The sequence below is a fragment of the Mustela putorius genome, unplaced genomic scaffold, assembly GCF_011764305.1.
Source record: "Mustela putorius furo isolate JIRA1106 unplaced genomic scaffold, ASM1176430v1.1 tig00000580_pilon_pilon_pilon, whole genome shotgun sequence".
Lineage (NCBI taxonomy): Eukaryota > Metazoa > Chordata > Mammalia > Carnivora > Mustelidae > Mustela > Mustela putorius.
In genome coordinates, this window is record NW_025421423.1 from 1364569 (window position 1) to 1380310 (window position 15742).

Sequence of the window (15742 nt, forward strand, 5' to 3'; positions counted from 1 at the left end):
ACGAAGCAATCCAGTTGCTGCTTCCTTGTTCTCAGTGCGTGAATCACAACACCTGTAAATAAATACATCTTTCTTTTTCACATTATCTTTTCATTTTTGATATCTAGTATCAGTAATACATGTAGTATCTGTAGTGTTTTGTGTCATGTAAGACTATTGATGTAGGTTTCTAACAGATGATTCATCTTGTAAACAATGTAAACTTAGAGTATTGATAAATACAGTACAGTACTGTAAAAATATTTTCTCTCCTTAGTATTTTCTTAATAACATTTTCATTTCTCTAGATTGCTTTATCATAAGGGTATAGTATATATAATATATATATATATAGGGGTGCCTGCGTGGCTCAATTGGTTAAGTGTCCAACTCTTGATTTTGGCTCAGGTCATGATCTCAGGGTTGTAAGATCAAGCCCCGTGTCAGGCTTCATGCTGCCCTGCCAGGGATTCTCTCTCCCTCTGCCCTTCTCCCCCCAAGCCCCTGCTCACATGCTCTATCTCTCTCTAGAAAACAAAAACAAAATAACAACAACAACAAAAAACATATACAGAATATGTGTTAATTGACTACTACATATCTGTAAGACTTTCGGTCAACAAAATGCTATTAAGTTTTGGGGGAGTCTAAAGTTATATGTCGATTTTTTACTTTGTAGGGGGTCAGTGTCCCTAACCCCTGTGTTGTTCAAGGGTCAACTGTATATTCAAACAACGTTTCCTAGGGCATTTGTTTCATTTCTGACAGTTTACATTTTAGGACTGTTACTATCTCTAGCATAGCATGGGAAGAGAGAAACAAGTGAAGTTCAAATAGACATGTTAATTATTATTTAAGCATTTCTTTAAAATGATTGGTAGGAGAGGAGGATGAAAGGTTAAAAAGCATGATATGGATGTAGTTAGAAGTGAACATAATTTCTCCAAGCTCTTCAGTGCCATCTTACTTTAGCTTATTACCAAGAGTTGGTTGTAAATTGTTTCTGTATTTCTCTGGAATGTTTCCCTTTGAACTGGTACTATAAATGAGTTTGGGATCTCTCAGTTAGGCAGGATGGTCTTTGTGTTGATGTAAAGATTTACTTCTTACTCCTTGTTTTTCTTTTTTAAGCTTCACTATAATGTGACTACAACCCGATTAGTGAATCCAGATCAACTCTTGAATGAAATAATGTCTATTCTTCCAAAGAAGCACGTTGACTTTGTACAAAAGGGGTAAGAAGCACTCTTAGAGGTTGTTGCATTTATTGCTTGCTGTCTGTTGAACTTTGAGAAGACGTCTATTGATTCTTCTCTTCTCTTTTTTAAAAAATATTTCTCCCACCTCGTTTTCATCAAAAAAGCTTTTATGCTAGTGTCATTGTTCATAATTTAGTCTCGGTGTTATATGAGCTAGTGCCATATTGTCACCACTTTCAAAATAGGACCCTTCAGAATAGGAATAGACTTTTCAAAGTAGGAAAAATCTGAACTTCTTCCAGTTTTCTTTTCAGTCCTCTATTTTCCTCTGGTGTTCTGCTTTTTAATAATATTTATAAACTGCAATCTAAATTTAGAGACACCTCAAACCAATTAGGGATTTATATGGAACCCTTTCCTTTATGGCTTGCTGTTGGACAGGACTGGGTTTTTAGCACTTTATTAAATTATTTCACCTGAACTCTCTTCCACTGTTGAGTGAGCTGCCAGCAAAGCCTCCATGGCTGTGATCTCATGGTCTGAATGGCCAGACCTCTTCTCATTATCTAAGGTGTTCATATTTCTTTCTTTTTTTTTTTTTAAAGATTTTTATTTATTTGACAGACAGATCACAAGTAGGCAGAGAGAGAGAGAGAGGAGGAGGCAGGCTCCCTGCCAAGCAGAGAGCCTGATGTGAGGCTCGATCCCAGGACCCTGGGATCATGACCTGAGCCGAAGGCAGAGGCTTTAACCACTGAGCCACCCAGGCGCCCCGGTGTTCATATTTCTAAGCATTTCCAGTTATGTCTCTAAAATTTCATTATTGAGGCAGATAAAAAGAGCCACTAATAGATGTAACAAAATATTTAACTAGAATATTTAATGCAGAGTAAGATTTTAAGAAACAATCTTTTGTAAAATAATTTTATTTTTCATTATCTGTAAATGTTGGCAAGCATTCCTTACCTGAACCCTTGCTTTCTTCTTTAGGTATGATCAGAACAAACATAACTCACTCTTGCTTCATGCTTGGGCTGTATCAATGGTTCCAGAACCTCTAGCCAAATCTATATCAGAAAGCTTTCAATAATCTTTCCTTCAGCATATGATCTCTCTTTTCGATCACCAACTAGCTGTTAACCAATAATTTATTCTTCTGACTTCCTGATCAACTGCAAAGTCTCCACTTTGATCCTTTTTTTCCTTTTTAACTTTTCTGTTTGTTTTAAACTACTTTGTGAAAAAGCAGAGCAATGAAAGCTGTTTTTTTAGTGGTGTGATGTTACTAATCTCGACTGTATTCCATTATGATCTTTTACCAAACCAGAAGAATTGGTTTTTCTCTTCCATGGACTTAATTGCTCTCCACTTCATGTTCCCATAAGGAACCTTAACTATAGGGTACTCCTTTTGGCATTTCTGATAATGACTGCTCATTTTTAAGAGATCAAGACCCCAAACACAGATCCAAATTAGTCAGAAAAAGGATGATATTTTGTGAAACCTCATAACAGATACAAGTAATTTCTCCACACTTCTGTGGAACCCTGCCTAATCATCTGCCCCTAAATGTTTAGGGAACTGAAATTTAAAATAGATCCTATTGCTAATTATTTATTGGAGATTAGTAAGACAAACTAAAATATGCAAACAAATTTAAAAATTCACATGAATTCAATTTATCTAACTTTGCTGGAACATACCTATTTCTTAAGACATGTTTAAGGCTTCATTTGGACTGGACCCTTCCATCATCAGAGCTGTTATGTTGCAGTTCTAGTACATTCACCATGTGTTTCAACCATGGGAATATACCGTCTCCATGGGCTGTTATAACTCTGCCATAAAGTGTAACCATCCTAACCTCTTATTACTATTAGAAAAACCTCAAAAACATTTGCCCTTCTGACAGGTTGGTAGCTTCAGCTTTATTTATATCAAAGACAGAATTTTCTGATGAGGTGCACACACACAAAAAACTCTTAATCTTCCCTGCACTTTCCTTTGTTGTGAACATTGTGGAAATGGCCTAATGCTCACAGCTTACACTGTTGAAAGAGATACATAAAGAAAACCAGAAGATCTCTTGAGCATGAATGGCATGGGTGGCTCCAAAAGAAGGGCTTTTCTTTGGACAAGGGAAAATTCTGATAAAGCCTTTCATCTTTATTCTTTCCTAAGATCCTAGTTCAACTTCTGGGAAAACACCAGTCATGCTCCTTGACTAAGGTATAGCTAAATCATTTGGAAAGTGTAAGCAGTAATAGATTGCTTAATGTGAAATAATGGTTCATTTTCCCCACTGGCCTCCTGGAGGCTTAGAAATCTCTTATATTCTACAGAATATTCATGGTGTTCCTACTAACTGGTTTCTTATCTTGTTTTTCGTAGCTATACACTGAAGTGTCAAACACAGTCAGATTTTGGTAAAGTGACAATGCAGTTTGAACTAGAAGTGTGCCAGCTTCAAAAACCCGATGTGGTGGGTATCAGGAGGCAGCGGCTTAAGGGTGATGCCTGGGTTTACAAGAGATTAGTGGAAGACATACTGTCTAGCTGCAAGGTATAATTGCTGGCTGATTCCCCCCTCTGCTGGATGAATATGGGTGTGATACAGCCTATGTGGAGACTGGTATGACTGGTTTTATCTTTAAAGTTCTTTGGAACTACAGACTTGTTTCTCAAGAGCTGTGTTAAGGACCAGTATCTTTTTGTTCTTAAACAAAAGATATTTTGCCAATGAATCTAAGGCGTGCGCATCTGTCATTATCTATTACTGTCTTTTTTAATCATGTGGCCTGGTATATTAATAACTGTTGACTTTCCTAGATTCACTTCCATATGTGAATGTAAGCTCTTAACTATGTCTCCTTTTAAATGTGTAATTTCTTTTTGAAATAAAATCATTTGTGAATATAGCAGGCTTCTCCTCTTCTTTGTATTTGATTTTGATCCAAACAAAACCTCAAATGGCTTCCTAACTATTAAGTAGAGACTATTTGGAGATGTTTTATCTGTTATCAAATATGCCTTGGGCAGAAAAACAGATAAGAATTCATTTGCATAATTTTTTCCTGTCTCTGATTTAAGTAGGATTTATTGAGATCGTTAACTAAGTCACAGCTGTGGTTACCAGAGTTAAACAGCACATTTAATATGTTGAATAAAAGACTATTGACTTCAGTAAGTGTGTTCGGTCAACAATGATAAGTATCTGAACTATGAACCCCCATGAAATGTTACTTTATGGTAATTTTCCTTAAGTCTCAATGTTGGCCCAGAATTTGTATTTTTATTTCATTTTATTGGTCTCTAAAGGCTAGCACTCAAGTTTTATTTGTATGGATTTTACCAATTAAACTAGTTGGAGAAAAATAGCACTACCTCTAGTCAGTAGTGAGAGGAGTATTTTGTCACTCATTTATTCAGTAAACATTTACTAAGTGCTTACAAACATTAGGCTCGGGCTGAAGATGGTATTTTCTAGTTAACTCAAGGAGCTCAGAATCTATTAGGGGGCAGATACAAAAATTAGTGTTTATAGTATAGAGGGGATGACCAACTTCAGAAGGTTAAGGGATGATTTCTTGAAGGAAACAGTATTCTTAAAGGATATATAGGTGTTGTTCAGAAAGAGAAGAGGGAATATAACATTCCTGGCAGCAAGAAGAGTATATGCAAGGGCACGGAACTATAAAATGGCATACCTTATTTAGGGTAGAGGCAGTGTTGGGTCCATGGTCCAAGGGGCGAGACTGATTCAAAGCGAAGGTCAAGCAAAGCTTTATTTCACACCAAGCATCAAGAACCAAACCGACCGGCCAGGGCCGTCTCTTGCAAAGAGGTGACCTCTCTCTGCCTTACAGACTAGCTTTTAAGGGCAAAGGCCATGTGGTTGGGCCTGGCCACGCATAGGTGACCAATGAGATTGTAACACAGAGAAAGCTGCACAGTCCTGCTAGGTCACACATCAGTGACCAATTGAATTACAATTTACCCTATAGTAGATTTTTTTTTTAAGATTTTATTTATTTATTTGACAGAGAGAGATCACAAGTAGGCAAAGAAGCAGGCAGAGAGAGAGGAGGAAGCAGGCTCCCTGCTGAGCAGAGAGCCCGTCGCGGGACTTGGATTCCAGGACCGCAAGATCATGACCTGAGCCAAAGGCAGCAGCTTAACCCACTGAGCCACCCAGGGACCCTCTATAGTAGATATTTGAACTAGCCCCACCAATTGGATAGCTCCACCTGGCCTGACCCACCCTTGTATTTGGGCTTTGTTACCTGGGACTGGTTTCCCGATCTTGTTTTGTTTTGTTTTTTAAAGATTTTATTTATTTGACAGACAGATCACAAGTAGGTAGAGAGGCAGGTGGGGGTAGGGGGGCACAGGCTTCCTGCTGAGCAGAGAGCCCGATTCCGGGCTCCATTCCAGGACCCTGAGATCATGACCTGAGCTGAAGGCAGAGGCTTAACCCACTGAGCCACCCAGGCGCCCCTGGGACTTGTTTTTAAGTAAGTTCCCTGAAGGGGTTGGGGGCAGGGTCAGGATGGAGCTGTTCTGGCTAAATAGGCCCTTACTGCAGAAGGTGGTGCAAAGAGGAAATAGCTAGAGTTGAGGGTAAAACATTTAGCTGGAAATAAGGGACAGAAGAACTGGGAGGAACTCGAATGTTCCACTAAACTGTTTTGGCAAAGGGAAGCTGTCAGAGGGTTTTAAAATTTTTTAGAACAGCTTAGTGAAATATAATAAACACACCATAAAAATTCACCTCTTTAAAATGTATAATTCAGTGGGTTTTATTATATTCACGTTTGTGCAGCTCTTACTGCAATCTAATTTTAGAACATTTTCATCACCTCAGAGGGCAACCCTACATCCGTCAGTGGTCACTCCCCACTCCCCCACCCCACAGCCCCTGGCTCCTACTAATCTACTTCCTGTGTCTGCATCTGAGTATTCTGGACATTTCATGTACATGGGCTCATACAGTATGTGGCCTGTTGGGTCTGGTTTCTTTCACTTAAATAATGTTTTCAAGATTCATTTTGTTGTAGCTTGTGTCAGCACTTCATTCCATGTTACAGCTGAATAATAGTCCATTGAATGGCTGTATCACATTTTATCTACCCATTTATCAGTTGATAGACATTCAGGTTGTTTACACTTCTTGGTTATTATAAATAACGTTGCTATGAGCAGTTGTGTACAAATTTTTGCGTGGACGTGTTTTCAGTTGTTTATATATACCTTGGGGTAGAATTGTGGAGTCATTAAACATTTTGAGGAACTGACAAACTACTTCCAGTTTTATGGTCCCACCAGTGATATATGAGGGGTCTAATATTTCTGCATTTGCTGTAACATTTGTTATTGTCCGTCTTTTTTATTTTAGCTCTGTGCAGTAGTATCTCATTATGGTTATGATTCGCTTTTCCCTAATGACTAATGATATTGAGCATCTTTTCATGTGCTTATTGGTCATATATCTTTTTGGAGAAATATCTGTTCACACCCTTTGCCCATATTGAATCTGTTTATCTTTTTATTGTTAAGTTGCAAGAATTCTATAGTCTTGCTGTAAGCCTTTTACCAAAAATGTGATGCAAATATTTTCTGTAATTCTGTAGGTAGTCTTTTTACTTCCTTGTTAGTGTCTTTTGAAAAACAAAAGTTTTATATTTTCTAAAATCCAATCCAGCTATTTTTATAAAACATAAGAGAAGAATCACCCTTGTATTCCTGTGGCAGATGGCACAGTCTGGAGCAAAAACTTTTGACCACGAGGCACAATAAGAAGTCCATTTTACTTTGGGATGCATCACACATAAATGTCAAATACTGCTTAGCTTTTCTATAAATATGATACTATTTTCTATTTTATTTTCTAATGTAAACATCTAGTCTGACAACCGCAGTCTTTACACTGGAGTTTTAGTATATTTACTTTAAAAATTAAAAATTTTAAATATCTTTTTTGGGGATTAATTCAGCCTAGAAATGCTGTCATTGGCTCTACTACCCCTCGGCCTGGATCAAGTAAAAAATAGGTAACTTCATTGCTATTTGGGCTAAGTCTTGCTTTTCTTTAAGGAAATAAATGTTAATGGTTGCCATAGCATCTAAAATCTATCACTTAGCTCTACATCTTTAGAGCCATTTGGAAAATTAAAGGGGTATAGCTGGGAGTAAATGAGGGTGGGTTAAATCCTAAAAGGCAAATATGGTTTAGATTGTTGACACTGAACTGAACCTGCTTAGTTTGAAGTTGGCTTCCCTTTCCATTGCACAGCCATACCTGGACTTCTTTGGAGGGTGTATGTGAATTTTATGTCCAGAGGAAGGCAACCTCAAATACCTGAAGGTCTGTTACGAGGGGAAAACAGGAGACTTGTTTTGGTGATAGTAGCAGGCAAAGTAAGTCCAGTGAGAAGTTGGAGGTAGAGGTCGTATCTTATTCGCCTTTGTGTTCCAAGCATTTAGTAGTACCTGGGCTGCGGCAGGGACTCCGCATAAACTTACAGAGCTGAACCGTATTGAAGTTAAGCTCACAATAAAGAGCTTTCAGAAAAATTCCAAGGTACCTGACAGAAGACTGTGCCTGGGAATACAGTGTTTTCCCTGTTACTGGATGTGTGCAGACATATTGGACAGCCATTCATAGGAAAGGTCATAGGAGGGATTTAAGTTCTGAACTGAAACCAGTGGTCGTAAGCTCCTATCTGCCGTAGTATCCATGGTCCATTAGCAGTGTGGAAGATAATGAATCAATTATTTGGATATTGGGGGTAGAGTGACTGCAGAAGCTTTGGCAGCAGCATTTTAGGTCATTCTGAGTATTTTGCAAATTGAGGATGATAGAATGGTGAATGAGTTGCAGGAGCGATAAAAGGTTGTGTTTGCTGGCTGTGATAAGGAGAAATAAAGTAATGATCCTAGTATAACTACCTAAGATTGAATACCCACTATGTGCCAGACTCTTCACTGCATGATTTATATCCGGCATCAGCAAACTGGTCTGTGGGCCACCCTGTAGCCTTTTTTGATAATTTCATTGGAACACAGCTGTGCCCACAGTCTTACACAAACTGGTTATGATGTAGGAAAACTTCACTAATTCAGTGTAATTTTTTAAAAGATTTTATTTATTTATTTGACAGAGAGAGATCACAGTACACAGAGAGGCAGGCAGAGAGAGAGAGAGGGAAGCAGGCTCCCTGCCGAGCAGAGAGCCCGATGCGGCCCTCGATCCCAGGACCCTGAGATCATGACCCGAGCGGAAGGCAGCGGCTTAACCCACTGAGCCACCCAGGCGCCCCCTAATTCAGTGTAATTTACTACAATTGAGTTTGTTTTGTGAATCTTAGTGAAAGTAAGAAATTCTAAATGTCTTCCTCTGCATAAGAAGAATATAGTCTACTAAGAAAACAAGAATTGAAAGACTTTCAGCTTCTTGGTTCCACAGTGATTTTGTACATTTTAAAGAGCTTATTTTTATGACTGATTATTATGTAATATAGGCTTATATTTTTAAAAGTCTTTCTGTAGGCTCTGAGTTAGGATCTATGTCCTTGCATTTTCTAACTTCCGGAGGCTACCCACATTTCTCAGCTTTTGACCCTCTTCCTTCCATCTTCAGACAAAGGCAAATTGAGTCCTTTTCACATTGTATTACTCTTTTGCACGATCACATTTCCCCCTGACTCTAAACTCTTCTCCCTCCCTCTTCCACTTTTAGAGACCGTAATGGTTACATTGGGCCTGCTCGTGTCTTGCAGGAGTAGTTCCCTGTCTTAGAGTTAGCTGTTTGGCAACTTTAATTCCGTAATTCCATTTGTACGCTTGATTCTCCTTTGACATGTAGCATACCATATTCATAGATTCCAGGAATTAGGATGTGATGTCTGTGATGTGGGGTGATTCTTCTGCCCATCGCAGTGGTCAACTGATTTTTGACGAAGATACCAGGACGTTTCAGTTGGGGAAAGAATAGTCTTTTTAATTAATGGCGTTCAGGGGTGCCTGGCTAGCTCAGTAGGTAAAGCATGTGGCTTTTCATCTTAGAATTATGAGTTTGAGTGCCACATTGGGTGTGGAGATTGCTTAAAAATAAAATCTTAAAAAAAATAAAAGCAAATGATATTCAGATAATTGGATGTTCACATGCAAAAATGAAGTTGGACTCCTCCCTCACACCATGTAAAAAATTAACTTAAAATGGATCAGAACCATGGGACACCTGGTGGCTCAGTTGATTATGTGTCTCCCTTCAGCTCTGGTCATGATCCCAGGGTTTGGGGATTGAGTCCATATCAGGTTCACTGCTCAGCAGAAAGTCTACTTCTCCCTCGCCCTCTGCTTTCTACCCCCTGCTCATGCTCTGTCTCTCACTCTTTCTGTAAAATAAACAAATAAATGTTAAAAAAAGAAAAAATAGGATCAGAACCTAAATATAAAAGTGAAAATGATAAAAATTCATTAAAAATGTGTGGGAGTAAATAAATCTTGGATTAGGTAATGGTTACTTAGACATAACATGAAAAGTACAAGCAACAAGTGAAAATACAGATACATTGGACTTTACCAAAGTTAAGAACTTCAGAGGACACCATCAAAAAAAAAGAAAAAACAGTCTACAGAATGGAAGAAAATATTTGCTAAATACATCTGATAAATGACTTGTATCAAAATATAAAAGAATTCTTAAAACTCAACCAGAAGAAGACAACACAATTTTAAAAAGGGGGCAAATGATCTGAACACATACTTCACCCAAGAAGATACACATATGGCAAATCAAGGTATGACAAGATGCTCAACATCATTTGTCATTAGAGAATTTCAAATTAAAACAAGATACCACGACACACCTATTAGAATGGCTAAAATCCAAGAAACTGACAATACCAAATCCTGACAAAGATGTAGAGCAACAGGATCTCTCATGCATTGCTGATAGAAATGCAAAATAGCACAGCCACTTTGGATGCCAGTTTGATAGTTTCTTAGAAAGCTAAACATACTCTCCCCATATAAGTCAGTAATTGTGTTCCTATATCTTTGTCTAGTGGATTTGAAAACTGAGGTCCACACAAAGACTTACTCATAATTGCCAAAAATTTGAAGCAACAAAAATATTCTTCAGTATGTGAATGGCTAAACAAACTGTGGTATACCCATACATTTTTTCAACAATAAAAAGAAATGAGCTATCAAAGCCAGGAGAACACCTGGAGGAACATTAACTGCATATTACTAAGTGAAAGAAGCCAGTCTGCAGAGTCTGCCCACTGTATGATTAGAATTATATGGCCTTCTCGAAGGGGCAAAACTAAAGAGACATTAAAAAAATCGGTGGTTGCCACTGGGATGGGAAGGAGTGTTGAGTAAGTGGAGCACAGGAATTTTTAGGGTGGCAAAACTAGTCTGTATGATACAGTAATGGTGGGCACATAATATTATGCATCTGTGAAAGCCTATAGAACTTTACAGCACAAAGTGTAAACTCTAGTTATCTGAATCTGTTCAGGCCACGATAGCAAAGTACCACAGACTGGGTGGTTTAAATAGCACTTATTTCTCACAGTTCCGAAGGCTGAGAACTCCCCAGGATCAAGGTACTGGCAGATTCCTGCTTCCTGGTTCGGGCAGCTGCCTTCTCACTGTGACTTAATGTGGTGGCAGAAGAGAGGGAGCTCTGGAGTCTCTTTTGTTTTATTTTATTTTTTATTTTTTTTTAAAGATTTTATTTATTTACTTGAGAGAGAGACAGTGAGAGAGAGCATGAACGAGGAGAAGGTCAGAGAGAGAAGCAGACTCCCCATGGAGCTGGGAGTCTGATGCGGGACTCGATCCCGGGACTCCAGGATCATGACCTGAGCCGAAGGCAGTCGTCCAACCAACTGAGCCACCCAGGCGTCCCTCTGGAGTCTCTTTTGAAAGGGCACGAATCCCATTCATGAGGGCTCCGTCCCTCCACTTGATGACCTCCCAAAGCCCCACCTTCAAATACCATCACCTTGGAGATTAGGTTTCAACATATGATTTGGGGGTGGGGGAGTCCACACATTCAGTGTGCAGTATTATTGTACGTGAATTAAATCACTTAAGCTGGGATATCTCAGGGAGGGATATATTCTGTAACAAGAGAAACTAGCTATTAAAAAATGTATGAGGGGTGCCTAGGTGGCTCAGTGGGTTAAAGCCTCTGCCTTCTGCTCAGGTCATGATCTCAGTGTCCTGGGATTGAGCCCCGCATTGGACTCTCTGATCCGCGGGGAGCCTGCTTCCCCCTCTCTCTCTCTGCCTGCCTCTCTGCCTACTTGTGATCTCTGTCAAATAAATAAATAAATTTCTTTAAAAAAATGTATGAAATAACCTCACTGGTGGGGGTGGGGGAAAAGTTGCCTATCTGAGTACCTTTGGAAATGAAGAGAGTATGTAAAACTCAAGACAGAAGGAACCACACGGTACTCTAAATACTAAAATTGTTTCCCATGAGAGGACAAGTTAACAATTCTGGTACTTGTATACTGGAACTAAAGTAAATAGATGGTAGATGGTGGAAGCTAGATTTCTAACTGTTGAAGTGGGAATTTACAGGTAAGGGAAAGAGGCTAGAATGATCCATGTCTGTGTGGTGATGGATTAGGGAAGGAGATATGAGTAAGAACTCATTTACCTTTTTTTTTTTTTTAAAGAGAGGGAGAGTGGGGGAGGGACAGAGGGAGAAGGAGAGAGAGAATCTTAAGTAGAGTCCATGTCCATCGTGGAGCCCAACATAGGGCTTAATCGCACAACCCTGAGATTATGACCTGAGCTGAAATCAAGAATTAGACCCTTTGACAGAGCCACCCGGGTTTCCCAGATCTCATTTACCTTAATATAGACACAGATGGTTATATACAGTATGGAGTTTCCTCAAGATGTTAAGAGTAGAGATGTTAAAATGTTAAGAGTAGAGCTACCCTATGACCCAGCAATTGCACTACTAGGTATTTGCCCCAAAGATACAGATGTAGTGAAAAGAAGGAGCACATGCACTACAATGTTCATAGCAGCAATGTCCACAATAGCCCAACTGTGGAAGGAGTTGAGATGCCCTTCAACAGACGAATGGAAAAAGATGTAATACATATACACAGTGGAATATTATTCAGCCATCAGAAACAATACCCACCATTTGCATCAACATGGATGGCACCAACATGGGACTGGAGGGGATTATGTTAAGTGAAGTAAGTCAAGCAGAGAAAGACAATTATCACGGTTTCACTCATATGTGGAACATAAGCAATGGCACGGAGGACCACAGGGGAAGGGAGGGAAATCTAAAAGGGGAGAAATCAGAGAGGGAGATGAACCATGAGAGACTATGGATCCAAGAAACAATCTGGGGGTCTCAGAGGGGAGGAGAGTTGGGGGGGTAAAAGGGTGATGGGTATTAAGGAGGTCACGTGCTATGATGACCACTGGGTGTTATACTTAACTAATGAATCACTGAACACTAACTCAAAAACTAATTGTACTATATAGGGGCCAAATGAATATAAAGTGTATATTTAAACAGAAAAAAATGTTTATAGACCTGTGTATATATACAACTTAGTATCAGCACATGTATTTCTTTGTTTTGTCAGCTGAGGTCTGAAAGACACCTTGGTAGTAACCAGCAGACCTAGTGCCTAGATCTTGTTTCTTTTTTTTTTTTTTTAAGATTTTATTTATTTATTTGACAGAGAGAGATCACAAGTAGGCAGAGAGGCAGGCAGGCAGAGAGAGGAGGAAGCAGGCTCCCTGCTGAGCAGAGAGCCCGATGCGGGACTCGATCCCAGGACTCTGAGATCATGACCTGAGCCGAAGGCAGCGGCTTAAGCCACTGAGCCACCCAGGCGCCCCTAGATCTTGTTTCTAATATCATTCTCCAATTAAAGGAATCAGGACTGCTTGGAGAAACAGCTGATTTTATCTAGGACTGGGGCAGGAAATAATGAAAGATGAGTCTGAAACATAGTGCCAGGAAGTAAGGAAGTGCTAACAACAGCAATACTCACACTGATGGGCATATGTCATCAGGTGGAGAGAACTTGGAGTTGTTAGCAGATTTTTAAGATGTTTGAAATGGCAGTTATTGTTAAAAGCTCTGTTATGACTGAGCAGAGAGATTTTGGGCACTTGGCTTGGCCTTTGAGAGCTTCAGGTTCTCAGCTGTTAAACAACAGTGCCCTCTTCAGGAGGCAGTTGTAAGATGGTCAGAGTATGTGTGCATTCAGAATACAGGGTCTGTCTAAAGTCAGCCCAGAAGATGAGATTCACAGAATCCTTCCAAGTGGACTCTGTGTCGAGTGGTCTTGTCAAGATGCAAATCTTATATGTATGCCCAGTCCTTCCACTGATAAACCTAAGGCCCCCAAATGATTAGCCAATTGACGCAAGGCCATTTGTTGAATATATGGTCATTCTTGACTTACTTTTAACATCATTTCGTTCAGTTACTCAGTCAATATCTGTTGAATTTGAACTTCATGTTGGTGGTAGGTGAGTTATGGGAAAGAATACATGTATTTTCCTGCCATCAGGGTGCTCAGGGTCTCAATGAGAAATCCGTTGGGCAGCAACAAGATGCATTGAAGTTCACACATGGGGTTTGCAGGGGTCACCTTTCCATGTGATCTTCCAAGCCAACTTTCCAAGAGGCAACTGTTTCTAATAGCATATGAGAAGAAGGGTCTGGGGTATAACCTCTTATTCCTACTTTAATGCATTGTGAAGACTTCTCTGAGACCAGCTGTAGCTTTTTGTATCACTATCAACAAATCTGTGCACTTGAGCAGGAAGAGTGCTGGATTCTGGTACTCAGGTCTATGGACTCCTGAGCTGATTCTGTTTATAACCTTGGATAAGTTACTGGCCATCTCTGGGTTTGTTTCTATAAACATGACACACACATGCAAACATATACAAACCTCTTTCAGGGTCTGTCCTAGCTGATACCACACATGATGTCAAGGTTTGAGTGTAATTAGGAGAGATAGTTTCAAGTTTCGGCTAAGATAAGTAGCTCCAACAGAGTAGCTATGAACACCTCACCATGTGCCATAGTATATGCTTAAAATACAACACTCCTTACAAAGAACACTCTGACCTGGACAGCACACTTCCTCTATGTTTAGGTGTTCATTTTGCTGATCTCCTTGGTGTTTTGAATTCCCAGTCTGTTTTATACACTCTTGAGAAGACTCAGGCATTCACTTGATGGAGAGAAATAACTTGCTCAGAAAAATATTTAGAATTACCAAGCACAGAGTTATATAGCAGAAAGATTTAATTCCAAGGGAGGCTTTCAACGAAATTTGGTGGTTCATGGGAAGTTTCTTGCGTTTGTCCTGAAAGACCTAAACCATCCGGAAGGCCAGGGTGTTCTTGGAGGTGAGAGTGATCCACTTTGATATTTTAGTGTCAGAGGTGCCAGAAAACTGACTTTTGTGGGGGGATATCTCTCACGATTTAATATTTTTATTTTTATATTTTAATGTATTTTTAATGTTAAATTTGATTCTGTTTTGGACTAGATATTAGAATGAGGAAATATTGATTTATACAATTTCAGAGCTGAAAATAGCCCTTGAGATAAAAGACTACTGCCCTTTTCTCTACCGCACCCTGTCCCTGCCATGTCCTTAGCTGAGAGGAGGATCTTTTTTTAGAGAAAGAGATAGAAAGAAATCATAGGGGACAACTCCAGGGTGACAAGATCCACCATCCATCATGGCTCCTGACCACGAACAGTTGGAGCCTTTCTCTTTACTCTGTGGTTTTTTTTTTAATTAACCTTTTTTCATTTTTCCTACTTTAGAATTTCACATTATAGTCCTTTGTTCATTCTCCTCTTTTCTCTCGATAATGAAAATGGATATAATATGAACTTAAACTCACTTGCCCTGGGTCATTGCCAGTGCTTAATAAAAGTGTATTAGTATTTGTAGTAATGATAATAACCCGCAGATAATGATGTCGCTAAAGACCAAAGGGTCCCCTTGCATGAGAAGCCCCCCCTTCCAGTCTCCTAGCTTTGCTGGATTTAACGGAGACCTTGACTGCTTCAGATAGTCATTGTCCCTTTTAAATTATCAAGGTTTCATGGAGACAAGCATTCTTCACTTAAGGGTTTTCCAGACTGTCTGATGTGCTGGGCTCTGGATAACCTTGTTCCTATGTCATCATATGTCATGCTGCCTCTCAGAAATTGTTCCCTGATGTTTGCAAAAATGAACTACTTAAAGGAAAACCAGAAGAAATTCCCTTTGTTCACTTACACACACACACACACACACACACACACACACACACACTTCACTATTGGAAATGGTTACACCTGGATAAGTGAGTCAGGGTCATGAGGAGATTTTAAGTTGTTGTATGATGTGAGGAACAGTAGGAGGAGATGAGACTTTACAGAGGTGAGACTGAGGAGGGCATGTGACAGGCATCTTCACAAATCTGAAGATACATGGAAGAGGGATTTGAACTTTTCTGGGTACACCTGTCGGGTACAAAGAAGACCA

At 39.5% G+C, this 15742-nt stretch overlaps 1 protein-coding gene across 4 annotated transcripts in view; it reads left to right on the forward strand.

Annotated features, from left to right (window-relative positions):
- The window catches only part of MELK (maternal embryonic leucine zipper kinase), an 88683-nt gene extending 84587 nt beyond the window's left edge, over positions 1-4096 (forward strand). For all 4 annotated transcript variants that reach the window (XM_045081573.1, XM_045081575.1, XM_045081574.1 and 1 more), the window contains 2 exons: positions 1111-1214; positions 3570-4096. In XM_045081573.1, coding sequence (XP_044937508.1) covers positions 1111-1214; positions 3570-3747 — 282 coding nt within the window. In that variant the 3' untranslated portion in view covers positions 3748-4096. The remainder of the gene's footprint in view (positions 1-1110; positions 1215-3569) is intronic.
- The last annotated feature ends 11646 nt before the right edge of the window (positions 4097-15742 follow it).